Source organism: Bos grunniens, chromosome 2, assembly GCF_055505025.1.
Source record: "Bos grunniens cultivar Pamir isolate PY7600 chromosome 2, Bosgru_T2T1.0, whole genome shotgun sequence".
NCBI lineage: Eukaryota > Metazoa > Chordata > Mammalia > Artiodactyla > Bovidae > Bos > Bos grunniens.
In genome coordinates this window covers 89,537,087-89,551,817 of record NC_141166.1, presented here as the reverse complement: position 1 = coordinate 89,551,817, position 14,731 = coordinate 89,537,087, and the positions used below count along the sequence as shown (strand labels likewise).

Sequence of the window (14,731 nt, the reverse complement as noted above, 5' to 3'; positions counted from 1 at the left end):
CAACCCTGGTTGGAGAACGAATATCCCACATGCCGCATGACGTGGCCAAAAAAATTTTTTAAAGAAACCAAGAGAGACGGGGAAGGCAAGATGATCACCACAGTATTCTATGCTTCTCACAAGCAGATGCTGGTTTATAGGTATCCCGTGACCCTTAAGAAAAGAAGGTGTTATCCTTCTGCAACCCACTGACCTAAGCATTTGGCTAATCAAGGAAGTGATTTCAGAGGAAATAAAGGACCCAAATCCAATTTAAAAGATATACGAGTTCTACAACAATTCAGGGTGATTATTATTTATTTAGACATCCCACAGGTGCCATAACTGGTTAATTCTATGTTCTGTGAGGTTTCAGGAAATGACTGGGGTTTAATGTGGTTTCAACAAGCAATAACAATCTCCCATCCAGAATGCCCACCACCATCTGTCTTTTCTCTAGGCATCTTAAACTACTTCTCAGGCATAACCACACACTCCTGGGAGAAGGGAGTGCTCTGGGCATAAGGCAGAACCTGAAGAGACCTGGTTACTTGTCCAAAGATAACACAGTTGCGTGAAGGGGATGATGTCAGTAAGTCTGCATCTCCCAACCTCAGCTCTGGGCTCAGCCCACCGAGCACGGAAGATGCTCAGAATCGCCCCCATCCACAGGACGCAAGCACTCTAGGGACTAGCACTTCAGGCAGCCATGCAGGGAGGATGGGGCTCAACACCACTGACTGACAGACCATGATGAAGGTCAAGAAAGGAAGGGATGGGACTTCCCTGGGGGTCCAGTGCTTAAGAATCCTCCTTCCAATGCAGGGGACACAGGTTCGACCGCTGGTGGGGAACTAAGATCTCACATGCCGCAGGACAACTAAGCCTGCTCACACAACCAGAGAAGCCTGCACACTGCAGTGAAGACCCAGCAAAGCCAAAAAAAAAGGAAGGGATGAACTAACGCATACCAGGGAATGTTGTTGGAGGATTACTGGCTGTCCCTGCTGCCTACCTAGTAACGCTCCCCAGACATCTAGGAAATGTCCTTCAGACATTTCTGAAGACGAGAAGATGAGGCCATCCTCCCCTTTCCTCAGCATACAGCTGTATTTCTTACCCCCAGGGTGAGCATCAGGACTTCTTCTCCCTGCTCTTTAATATTCAGTCTAATATTTAGTCTATCAGCAAATTTGCAATGGATTCCAAATATTGAAGTAGTTACTGGTGGTAGTAGTAGTAGTAGTACTACCACTTGTAACTGGTAGTTGCCAGTCTTGAGTTGAATATGCTTGAACCTGACAGTTAAGGTTTAATTCCATGAACCTGAGAGTCAGACTTAATTCCGAAGAACCTGAGAGTTAGAATTAATTCCATGAAAACAAAACTAAAATTCCACTGAATTACTAACAATCACATCTATAATAAGCTTGGATTTTTTTTTAACATCATACCTTTGATAGACATATTCATACCTATTGTTTTAAAAGGTAATTTTTCTTTCGGCCTCAATACATGATGCCTCAAGTTTTACAGGTCACCTGCTAGATGCAAATTACTAACAGGCTGCTTGCCCCCTCCCTCTGCTTCCTCTCTGACCCAAGAACCTCACCACTCACCCCTAACACCTAAGACCCAGCTCAGAGCACAGGTTAAGAAGGTCATGCCCACCTTTGTCCAAACATGAGTGTTGACTTGGTCTCAGCTTCATTGAAGACTGAGGGAGAGCAGCAAATGACGATGGTGGTTCTACAGTTCCCACCCAGAGAGTCCTGAAGAATCCGAGTCATCTTGCTGTCCCGGTATGGCACGTGTGTTTTCTATTTACGAAAAGAAAAAATACTGTCTGCTACAGCCAATTCAAAGAGAAAATACAGAGGCCAGCAAGTTAGTGATGGGAACTGGGCTTAGAAACATGTGAAATAAAAATCTGTGGCCTGGTTTTGCATCTTGCCAAAGTTTAGCATGCCCATTGTGGGACCTGGGTCATATGAAATTAGCATCACCACTCACACACTTTAATGAGCTAGATTTCCCTGCAAGCAGGGTGTCCATAGCCAGGACTCCCCCTGTCCCTTTCTAAACAAAAACAAATGAATCAGTGGGGTGTGTGGCAAAGAGAGTACACGGACCCAAGAGGCAACTTCTCATGATATCATTTAATAGATGGGGACACGATCACTTACCGTCCCTTCTGCCAAAGCAGCGATCACGTTTCCAAGAGCAGACAAAGACTTATTGATATTTTTAGCTTCATCAAGAACAGCTCCCTCGGCACCAGTTTTGCTGACCTACCAGAGAGAAGAGAAAGCAGTGAGCTTCACAGGTGCAGAGGAGAAAACTCCAACTCACAAGAGGGCACGCGTGCAGGAGGGAGCCGAGGTGAACCCTCCCGGAGTGCTGGGGAAAATACAAGTAAGTAAGACGCATGGTGCCCGAGGCAGGGGATTGGTTCTCTCCTGTTGTCATTTTCCTCTCAATTAGGTTTTAGAGGAATGGCTGGGACACCTCGCGTGTAGAGCTGCAGATACTTCCCAGGGAACGTCTGTCTGGGGATGCCAGGCTCCAAAAGCACTGTCACTGCAGAAAGGCTGGGGTCTCGCGAGACTGAACCATCCCCACGCTGGGGATGCGCAAAGAGAAAACGATGTCCTGGCCACAATGAATGGACATTACAAGCTCCAACTTCAAGCAAAGGTCAAGAGGTGCTGGGGATGGTTATCCAGACTCTGTGTTCCTTCCCTACTTATTCCCATAGTAAGAAAAAAAGGAGTAATCAGCCAAAGGGAGAAATACTTGACAAGGCATGAAAAGTCAAAAAAATGTATATTATATAAGTGAATCTGTCTTTTTTCTCCATAGTTAGAAGAAGCATGCACCATTCCTCCTCGGCTCTGTTATTACTGGTAATTTCGTATATACAGCATTTGCTTTGGGTACAAAGCAGTTCACTGATGTTAGGGAAAAAAAAGGAACTCAACACGATTCATAGCTCTGCTGACTGGACCAAAGACACAGGGGGAGCGGCTGCTCTCTGAAGAAAGAACAGTAGGGAAAAGATTTTAAACTGTGCGAAGATGGATTTCAATTACATATAAAGGAGGAACTCCCAATGACAGAGATGAATGCATGTCCAGGGGGCAGGGGAGGGTTTTTTCAAAGAAAAATTCAAGTATTTCTCCAGAAATTGTGTGTGGGTCCCCTGCTTACAGATGGAGAAATCAAGGAGCTGCCGGCTCACAAATAGTAATGGTCTATTCATGGTGTTTAAGGTGCAGTCACATTTGAGCATCTCGACTCCATGAAATATGCAAGACAAGTACAAGCACCTTCCTTTTACAGACAAGAAAAATTTGAGCTCCAGGCATGTCAAATTGCTCACCCAAGAGAAGAACACATTTCGGGGAGATGGGACTAAGCCCCAGAGCTCTGTTCCACTAGATCACTCTGACACATTCATGCGCATACATCTAGGGCAAGGAACACAGCTATGAGCAGAGGAAACAACTTGTAGGTCCACAACTTTAAAACACTTCATAAATATCAAAAGCAATAACCGCCAACGCTGTATAGGCCTCCACGCTCAGCTGCCTGCATGAAGCACTTTCCCACTGCATTTAGGCCCTGAGTACTTATCTCTGTTCTCTAAAGGGAAATAGGTTAAGCTCGGGATGAGGCAAAGGATCCCTAAGAGCTTTGTCTGGACCCACACGACAGGTGGGGCAGCAAAGTAGATGCTGGCTGCTAATGGCCAGTCTAGAGGTGAGCAATGCTACTCTCTACTTCTGTGCTGGTGGGCGTCTATTTAATTACAGTTTCAAGCTGGGCCAGAATGATTTTCAAGTTCCAGTTAGGACTATCCAGATGATCTTCTGCTCCAGGCTGTACAAACGCAGGCAGGAGAACAACCCAAGTAGCCATTACTTACACGGATGACAGTGGCCATAACTTGGTGTTCGGTAACTCAGTGGTGGGAGCAGTAAGTGGGGATCAGTGACACAGTTCGGGAGACTGACCGAGCTTCAGGGCTGGCCCTGATGGGGACACAGTCTGCATGACATCAGCAATGAGGTAGGCCACAGGGTATTGTGTGCAGAGACTTGCTCTATGATGTCACCCAAGGCGGGCAGTGCCCCCAGCTCAGGTGTGGCCACAGGAGCTTCCAGCGGTGCTGGGGAGGTGAGGTGGGAGGGCAGGGGGCAGGTGCTGGGAAGCCTATTGGATCTGGAGTGTGGCCGAGTATGCCTGGAAGAAAACTGACAGGGTCCAGATGCCGAAAGAAAATCCTGACAAAATCAAAGAAAGGTCAGGGCTTGTGGCTAAACACGGGCTTCAGTCCCTGTAGCCTGAAGGGAGTGAGGCTGCCCATGCAGGACTGGGGCAGTTCACACCTGCTGGAGAGAGAAGCCAGGAAGGCAGGGAGAGCCCCACGCTCCAGATCTTTTATCAGCAAACAAACCTGCAGAGGCAAGCCTGCCACATTCCAATGGCAAAGCCCCTTCCTGGCCTATTCGAATCTGTTACAACACAGAGATTTTTCTTGCCCTCAGAAGTTCACGTCCCTCCCACCTTTGAACAGCTGCCTTCACCAAGCTAAGTTTACACCAAACACTCGCCTCATGTCATCATCAGAGTCTATTAGGCATAAATCAGGGTTTGCATTCAAAGCACCTCCTGTGACGTGAATAGGGAACTTCAGGACCAGAAAAGAAAGAGCAGGGAAATGAAGGTTAAATTTAATAACATCTTGGCACAACATCAGAAACTTTAAAAGCTCTTTAAAACCAGGGACTAGAAAGACATAAAAATTATACCACTGCACAGTGAAGCAAATTGCAGGGGGAAACTGTGGACAATACAAATAAAGAACCAATTACCTTTTCACTCCCAGCCAAATCAACTAGATACAGCTTCCCACTGAGTTTTTTTTCAGTCTCTACATTTTCTTGCTTAATATTAATCAGGAAGATACTGTGACTTCTAGAGCTGTGTTCATTCATGTCTGAAAAGGAAAAGAGTTTACTGCTCTACAGAGAACACATAAATTTAGTAGTAAGCCTCTCAATCAAAAATACAACAAATCATGCCTAATAGCTCCATTTTTTTTAAGTCCATTCAATTTTAAAAAATTATCTGAGACCACTTCTTCCAAAAAACAATGCTCATTCTAGAAATGAAAGATTTAAAATACCTTCACGTGGCAGAGAAATTAATCTAAAAATTGAGGTCAGTGGCTTAAGACAACAGATTCTCAAGCTCTGCATGAAGTGTCCGTCCTCCAACATTCCAGTCTGACTGTCCAGTCTGACTCTCTCCTTGAAGAGCTCAAGGCTTCCGCCTCTGCCTGACTTTAAGTCCCTCAGCCTTGATCACCAGGATTAGTACCTGATGTATTCCATCTTCTTCATGTGTGCAGGCCTTGACTTACCAGTGACATCACAACCTTTCTTAAGGAAGAATTATGACGTTATGAAAGAAGGATTAAGACATACATTTCTTTTATAACCCATGCTAGGAACATAGAAAGTCTCAGAGATGAAATATGCTTCATTAGAACCAAGTAACAAAAACCAAAATCTTCTTGGATCTTGGTCTTTGTTCACCAGGCAGACAAGGACCCCAGTGACAGTCTTATTCAACCCACATTGGTAATCAGTTCTCCAAACCATCTAACCAGATTATGTGGGGGAAAAAAACCCTAAAAGTTTTCAGAAAAATGCTAGAACTAATGAATTTGGCAGGATACAAAAGCAATACATAAAAATCAGTTGCGTTATATATTATGATAATGAACAATCCAAAAAGGAAATTAACAATTCCATTTAAAATAGGAAAAAAGAATAAGATACTGAGGAATAAATGTAACCAAGAAAAGAAAGGCAAATAATGATAATTATGAAATGCTGCCAAAAGAAATTAAAGAATACACAAGTAAATGGAAAGCTAACCTTGTTCTTGGATTAAAAGACTTAATATTGTTAAGATGTCCATACTACCAACAGATTTAATATAATCTCTATCAAAATCCCAATGATATTGTTTACAGAAATAGAAAAGTCCATTCTAAAATTCATATGGAATGTCAAGGGACCCTGGATAGCCAAAACAATCGTTAAAAAGAACAAAGTTGAAGGTCTCACACTTAATGATTTCAAAACTTACTACAAAGCTATGGTAATCAAAACAGTGTGGTATTGTCATAAAGGCAGACATATAGACCAATAAGACAGAATAGAAAGCCTAGAAATAAAACCTCACATGATATGGTCAAGTAATTTTTGACAAGCATGTCAAGACCATTCAATGGGGAAAGGACAGTCTCTTCACCAAATTGAAAACTGGTTATCCACAAGCAAGAATGAAGTTGGACTCTTTCCTTAAGTCATACATAAAAGTTAACTCAAAAAGGATAAAAAATCTGAATGTAAAAGTTAAAACTATAAAACCTTAGAAGAAAGCATAGGGGAAAAGGTTCATGACACTGGATTTGGCAATGATTTGGATATGACACCAAAAAACAAACCACAACAGCAACAAAAAATAATGTAACTTCATCAAATGTAAAACATTGTGTATGAAAGGACACTGTCAAAAGAGTGAGCAACCCACAGAATGACAGGAAATACCTGAAACCATATATCTGATCCGGGGTTGAGATCCAGAATATATACAGAATCCCTACAAATCAACAACAATAAAAGCCAAACAACCTAATTTTTAAAAACAGGCCAAAGGACTTGAATAGCATTGCTCCAAAGAAGATGCATAATGGCCAAGAAGCATATGAAAAGATGCTCAACATCACTAATCATTCAGGAAATGCAAATCAAAAATCTCAATAGATATCATTTTACATCATTACACAACAGATGACTATTAAAAAGAAAACAAAAATAGAGAATAAGAAGTGTCAGCAAGGATGTGAGAAACTGAAATTCTTGTACACTGTTAGTGGGAATGCAAAATGGTACACTTGCAATGGAAAACAATATAGCTGTTCAGTAAAAAATTAAAAGTAGAATTACTATGTGATCCAGCAATTCTACTTCTGGGTGTATATACCCAAAAAACAACTAAAAGCAGGAACTTGAACAGATGTTTAAACACCCATGTTCACAACAGCCAAAAGGTAGAAGCAATACAGTGTCTATCTATGGATGAACGGATAAACAAAACGTGGTGTATGCATACAATGGAACATTACTCTGCCTGATAAAAAGAAAGGGAACTCTGATACATGCCACAACACGAATGAATCTTGAGGACACTGTGCTAAGTGAAACAAGCATGTCACAAAAGGACTTGTATCATTCCACTTATATGAAGTACCTAGAGTTGTCAAATTCATTGAGACAGGAAGTAGGACAATGGTTAACAGGGGTTGGGAGGAGGGAGTATGGTACCGGCCATTAGTATTCAATGGGTATGGAGTTTCACTTTGGGATAATTAGAAATTGTGGAAACAGGAAATGGTGATGGTTGCAAATATTGTGAATGTACTTAATGCCACTAAACTGGACACTTAAAAGAGGTTAAAATGGTAAATTGTATGTTATGCATAATATAACAAAATTTAAAAAGAAAACATCTTACCAGAATAAGAAAAAATAGTATAATGTTCTGTACCAACAGTTCTGAAGCAGAGGGCCAAGACAGACTATCAGGTATATCACAAATAATTCGTAACTAGGGAAACAGAGTGGAAACTTCTTTACAAGAGATGCTGTTAGTGTTAAGTGTATCATTCTTTCTGTAAGTGTCTAAGCAGAAGAGAAAGAAATAGAGTTTAACCCATACTGTATACAAGTCTAGGCTCAGGTATGGAACTTGCCACATAGATGAATATCATCTGATACATGCGTTGCAGTAGAGAAACAGTTGAGAATTACAGTTCTGGATCAAAAAATCATAGAACCAGTCAACAACCAAGCACTACTTGAATCTCTCTACACCATGCAGAGGACTCACTACCTCTCCAAGTAGCAGGCTTTATGTGCAGCAGCTATAAGGACAAGGGTTTTTCTTGTAGTAGGTCAAAATCTGCCTCTCTGCAGTATCAACTGTCCTGGATGGTCTACTCGTTCAGATCAAACAAAGCAAGCTGCCCCTCTGAAGGTCAGCACCTTGAAGACATCAAGACTGTGTTAAGATATATTTACATGCCCTGCCCAGATAAGCTTCTCTCTTCCAAGCTAGAAATTCTTTGTTCTTTCAGGAGATCGTCACAAGAAGCCACTCTCACTTGTCCCTGCCCCTCTGAATAAGACAGACATCTTTTCATAGAACCTCTGCAGCTCTAACACCACATGACCTGTTTCCCTGAGGAAGGCCCCACAAGGTCAACCAGCTGACCTGACTGTGTCGGTTATGGACAAGACAGCAAAGAGTTTACAATAAAGCACCTGGCCCCACTTTCTGAGTTCCTCTGCGTCCTTGTTTACAGAGGATATAAATCTAACATCGTTTCTTTTGATGTGTATGACTAGCATATAGAATCTGTCAGTTTGGATTTTTTAAACAATAATAGAGTTAAAATAAATGAGCTTAGCAGCTTACTTTCTTCCACCTTTAGTTGGCTAGCTGGTTGCTTATCCCCAGTGTTCAGGCTCAGGCTGTTACCCAGACCCAATGTCACCCAACATTTCCAACAGGCCCTGGACGGCTGGAGGCGCTGTTTCAGGCGCTGTGCCAGGACCTGCCCAGGCCCGCTGGTACTGCACACACCCCTGTGTCTGAGTGCCACTCACTGCTTTATAACTGCCTTCTTGGGCATTACTCCATTTGGACCTCATTACCCGCAGCCAACCTTGCTGGTAGGCAGATGTCTGTGTCCTAGGTTAGAGGGGAGGAAACCCCACACCAGGCTTACTTGTCACAGCCACGTGGCGGTTTGCTTTGCCTTCGTCTATCACATCCATGACTTCCTCCGGGCTTGACACAAATCGCTCGGTGCACCCCTACAAGACAGCCAGAGCAAGCTGGTCACTGAAAAACTGAAAAGCAACAAGGCTTTAAAACAGCTAAACATTTTCCCACTTCTGGAACTGCAGATGCAGAGAAAGGATACAGTGTTGACTCAAAAACTCTTCCTCCTCACCAAGGGCTTGAATTCTACATTCAAAAGAAGTCTGAGAAACACTGGGAAACCCAGAAGTAAACCATAAAAGAAATGCCAGATTTTAAGTACACAGTCACACTTAATAGCAGGGGAGACAGAAAATAAAGAAGAAAACCAATGATGGAGAAAGAAACGGATGAAGTCTTGCTTTGCCTTTCAATCTAGCCACCAACTTTAATTAGATACTGAAGCTGTAGACATAATGCTACGATAGGCTTCTTCTAAGTGCCAAGTATGAACAACTGTACTCAATCCCAAAGCCTCTTTAAATGTGAATAATGTCTGTTCAGTTCTCTAGTTCTTACCTTCTGTGATCTGACATCTGGGATACACTTACATAGATACAACTGAAGAAATTAAATGCCAACTTTTTAACCAGATGAATATTAAATATAAGAAACGATTAAATATGGATATGTACTTTTTAGGTAATGTTCTGGGCATCTTAGGTAATAATTATTATGACAGTGATTGGAGGGAAATCAATTGCATCATCAGTCAAGATTTCCTCATACCTTTACGTACGGGACTCTATTTTTATCTTCATGAACAGCCAAGTTTGTCTTGGATACTACAGAGACGATAATGATGACATGCAAAGAAGAAAAGAAAAGTTAAAGGCCCTGTATTGGAGGAAAAATAGAAATTGTTACAGAAGATAGGCAGATCTAATCTGCAATAACTCAAGTTAAAGCTTTGGCTGAGAATAAGCAGACAGCCTGAAGGCAACAGAACGTCTCTATAAATTCCTGAAGCAGAAGGGCTGTAAAACATTTCAACCTCCCTGGACTGTAGTTACAGAACAAAGGACAAGAATTCGGGTTACTCACCATCAAGTAAGTCCCTGATTTTGTCCAGGTAGATCTCAAAATAGGAAACCTGATTAAAAACAAATTGATTTTGAAACAGAAATGCCACCCTGTATTTCAATAACATTATTATTAGAATTTTCAAAAGCTTTTTTGTCATGCTATGAAGAGTAAGAAAAAGGCTACAAAATGAAGATTCAGAGTCTAGAGAGGAGCGCTCCGGCCAACCCCCCGCCTCTCACCGGCCTTCTGTTTCCTGCTTGGCAGCTTGCTCTAAGGGTCCCTGCTCAGCGGCCCAGGCCCCACCCCCACCCCTGCATTCAGAGGTCCCCATGCTCCCAACCAGGTGCTATTCACATCCTGTGCTAGTCTTATGGAAGACTCTACCTTTCACCTTAGATGACCACCAAGCAAACTGCTAGGTATGACAACAGCTAGAGCAGAACACGGAGAAGGCAATGGCACCCCACTCCAGTACTCTTGCCTGGAAAATCCCATGGACAGAGGAGCCTGTTAGGCTGCAATCCATGGGGTCGCTAAGAGTTGGACTCGACTGAGCGACTTCACTTTCACTTTTCACTTTCATGCATTGGAGAAGGAAATGGCAACCCACTCCAGTGTTCTTGCCTGGAGAATCCCAGGGACGGGGGAGCCTGGTGGGCTGCTGTCTATGGGGTCGCACAGAGTCGGACACGACTGAAGTGACTTAGCATAGCATAGAGCAGAACATGTCTTTTGCAAGCAACTGTCAAAAAACCAGTAGGCCTCACCTTGGGCATGACACTGACAGCCTCATCAGACCAGGGAGGGGGCATGCTCCAAACATTCAAATGAAGAAGTGGGGAGGGGGAATAAGGGTAGTTGCTTAGAACTACAGAACCAGTAACAGGAAGAGAGCTGGTGACAGTGGCCAGCTTTGGGGAGTCCAGGAAGGACTTGAACAAAATGTAATTTAATAAAAGACAATTAATCTGTGAGAGGGAAAGGAAGCCTTCCAATGAATTATTCTCAAACTTCAGTCCCAGCACTGCCTGTACCAGCATCTCACTCAGCGTTTCTTTAAATTGCCCTGAACCCTACTGTAATCCTCCTCAATCAGAATCTCCAAGAATAGGATTTGGGAATCCACTTCTAAACTCCCCAGGTGACCCCTGACCCAGGCTGACATCTGGGAACAACTCTAACTAGATATGTGATCTTGGAGATGTAATTCACAAGTATTCAAGAACCTAGACTTCAATGCTCCCATCTGTCATATGAAGCCATTGATAGCAAAAATTCCCTCTAGGATTCTGTACTCTACCTACACTTGCCTTCTGCCAACCAGATCAACTTTTCCTTCCCTCAGGTTCATGGTCTCCGCCCCCAATTCCCCCTCCCCGGAAATCTAAACAGAGGACTGAATCAAAAAGATGTTTTCTAAAAAGCTGAAAAAATAGTTGTAAAGTTGAGATGCAACTCTACAGGTGAAACCTCACCCCTGCACCACCAGTCTTGGCTCTAGACCAGGAGAAGTAAAAACTCCCTAACCCAGCACTAGTCCCAACCCAGCTCAGTCCTGGTTCATTATCTTTCATCTGTTTCAGCCTGGAACCTCTTGACTCCTCGTTTCTCTGAAATCTGGGGTCCTGGCTTCAAACCCTGGAATCTATAGCTGAGCATCCTCTCCCTAACAACCTCTGCCTGCTTGAATGCCGGTCAAATGGCCCTGTTACTGGCTCTCTCTGTCGCAGACACACGTTCCTTACCCACTGCTCCAGAAACCTCTCCCTGAGGCCACAATTCTAGGGTCTGCTTGGTCTCTAAACCTTAGACATCTCTAACCCAGTCCTTCTGCAACCCACTCTTGTATTTCAGAATTGTCTGGTTTTCATTAAGACTTTTCTGTTAACTCTGAGATCTTAAGCATGTGTCCTTATTTCTACAGGTTACAGAGAAAATTAATGACACCTGAAGACCACTCATGAAGTAGATATTAGCAAATCTGGCACTTAGAATCTTGTTCATATTTAATATAAGTATACAGAGAATTCTGATTTACTCATTTTTTACCATAGCAAATAGTGGTTTCTTGGGAGGGGGGTGAATTTTGTTATTTCTGTCACCTCAAATACTTTGTAAGACCAGATGGAAGAAAAATAAATAAGCATTTAAAAGCATGTTCAGAAATAATGTTTAAAACCTCTGTGAGGCTCACTTTAAGGAGCAGATTTTCAATACTGTCTTAATCATGCCTCTTTTTCTTGATTCAGCCTGTCACTATTCAGTTCAAAATATGGAGTAATCAATAGCAAACTTGCCTACTTAACAATTATTATCTGTGAAATAAGAGAACATAACTAACAAATGCAGGACAGGACCCTAGATTGTAAAATTCTGCCCTGACATGAGTGTCATTCCTCCTTTCCTCCCTCCCTTCATGCTGGGGCTATTTTTATCTTAATAAGATTCTAATGTGAGACCCTATTTTGAGGGCAATAATTGGTTTAACATCTTACTCCAGGATTATCCCATAAGAACCCTGCAGTTGTTCAAGGTATTTAAATGCAAACAGCCTTAAAGATGCATTAAGCTCCTAAATCTTGATCCCATCAAAGCAACAAGCTTCTGCATCCTCAGATATAAAGAACTCTGGCAAGGAGGAGAAGCTGGCTTCAGCCAACAAAGGGAGCTGTAAGGAAAAAGATCTGCCAGATGTACTTTATAAATGGGCAAACAGTTGTTGCCTTGTTTTTATATAATCTGGGGAAGGTACCACAGAAATGGGCTTCCCAGGTGGCTCTAGTGGTAAAGAACCTGCCTGCCAATGCAAGATATAGAAGAGACGCAGGATTTGATCCCTGGGTTGGAAAGATCCCCTAGAGGAGGGCAGGGCAACCCACTCCAGTATCCTCTCCTGGAGAATCCCATGGACAGAGGAGCCTGGTGGGCTACAGTCCATAGGGTTTCAAAGAGTCGGACATGATGGAAGCAACTTAACATGCACGCACCACAGAAATAAGTGACGGTAGAAATTTAATATAATGGAACAGGTACTACACATGGGGTTGGTCAGTCTAATTTCAACTGTGCTGAGGACTTGATGTCACTTGGGCCATTGGGCTCTATATCTTTGAACTTCAGTTTCCTTATTTCTAAAATGATGGGCCTAGGAGATGGATGGCATCACCGACTCAATGGACATGAGTTTGAGTAAACTCCGGGAGTTGGTGATGGACAGGGAGGCCTGGCGTGCTACAGTCCAAGGGGTTGCAAAGAGTCAGACACGACTGAGCGACTGAACTGAACTGAAATGAACTGAACTGAGGCAGTTGGGTCCCAGTTTCCAAGGATCATCAGCCTCTTGGTTGATCTGCTCAGCTCCAAGTCATCTTAGAAATGCCCCCTTTTCCTCCCCATCCCCTTGTCAACCCTATCCCTGTGACAGTCACCGTGGCAGGGACCCTACAGCCATGTGCATCCTGGATACAGCTCATCAGACCAAGGCTGGGCCAATGGGCTCCTTCCCAGGAGAATGAGGGATTGGAAATAGGGGATGTGGAGCAGAAGCTGTGATGTCACCCTCTTTACTACACACACAAAAGAGAAAGATGGTCTGGAACAAGGAAAAGAAATAAAGCAAGAGGGCAGGGACAGGGACCCTAACAGGGATGGAGTTTCTTTTGGCAGTAATGAAAATGTTCTGGAATTAACCAGTGATCCTGAAGGCATCATACAGAGCTAATTTGATGTTTCCAGTAGAAGTCTGTACTTTATTGTTGGTATATTTTTCACAAAAGATTTTTGAATAATAGGACTACCAAAAGTAGAAAGGAAAGTAGGTGTCAGAATCTGTTTTTGCTGGTAAAAGACTACAGTAAGTCTTACAGAATGTACTTTTCAAAATTCATGTTTAATTTTGCATTTTGCCTTCTTAGTGCCTAGTTTTCTTGCCACCTTCTAGGATAAACATGTACAAAACTTTGATTTAACTAAACATCTGTATTTTCACCTTTCAGAGGTGATGCTACTAATATTCTTTATGGAAATCATATATTCCCCTTTCATTTAAAATGTGTTGTAAGACTTTCCATGTAACTGTTTATACACTTACTTAATAAATCTGCTTAGTATTCACTGATGGTGGTTGTACAATTTGGAAAACATACTAAGAACCATTAAATTGTACACTGTAAAAAGATTAAGTTTATGGTATGTGAACCATATCACAATTTTCTTAAGGAAAAGCAGAGCCTGGATTTCTTACTTCTCCACAACTCCCCGCCCCCACACCTGCTGCCAGATGCTTTATCTACAACAACTTCCTCTATTTGCTTAAACAAGTGACTTTCAGTCACTTGCAAACAAAGGAGTTCCAATGAATACACCCCTCGTACCAAATGTTAAGATTAACAGCTATAGTTAAGAGAGTAGAAACCTCCCTTTTTCAGTTCAAATTTAAGCCAGAACATAGGTATGAAAAACAAAAACAAGAAGGAAAAGAATTCCCTTTCTCAGCACTTCTCAGAATGCGCTCCTCCAAATGCTAGTCTGTTGCCCTCCAAGGAGGGAAAAGTAGGTCCACAGTCAAGGACGCTGGGAAATGTGATACACCACAGGTCCACTGTGCACAGTGCATTACACAGAGGCGCACTTAAGCATGGGGTAAATTTAAATTGTTCAACAAGAGCACTTTCCCAGCTAATTTGGCCACATAAGCCTTTTCCACGGCAGCCCACTGAGTAATGATATGAGGGACTGGGTTCCCCAGACACACTTTGGGAAACGCTGTCCTTGCCCAATTATGGACACACGCCAGTCATATCTATAGAAACCCACAGGGTAA

At 42.7% G+C, this 14,731-nt stretch overlaps 1 protein-coding gene across 8 annotated transcripts in view; it reads right to left on the bottom strand.

The window, feature by feature from the left end:
* KIF5C (kinesin family member 5C) overlaps window positions 1-14,731 on the bottom strand; it is a 159,714-nt gene that overhangs the window by 74,399 nt on the left and 70,584 nt on the right. For all 8 annotated transcript variants that reach the window (XR_015146033.1, XR_015146034.1, XM_086352621.1 and 5 more), the window contains 6 exons: window positions 9,928-9,976; window positions 9,613-9,668; window positions 8,849-8,936; window positions 4,857-4,981; window positions 2,166-2,270; window positions 1,651-1,799 (listed from right to left, as the gene is read on the bottom strand). Coding sequence is in view for 6 of the 8 variants with exons in the window: in XM_086352621.1 (XP_086208747.1) it covers window positions 1,651-1,799; window positions 2,166-2,270; window positions 4,857-4,981; window positions 8,849-8,936; window positions 9,613-9,668; window positions 9,928-9,976 (572 nt within the window). In the remaining 2 variants the exon portion in view is untranslated. The remainder of the gene's footprint in view (window positions 1-1,650; window positions 1,800-2,165; window positions 2,271-4,856; window positions 4,982-8,848; window positions 8,937-9,612; window positions 9,669-9,927; window positions 9,977-14,731) is intronic.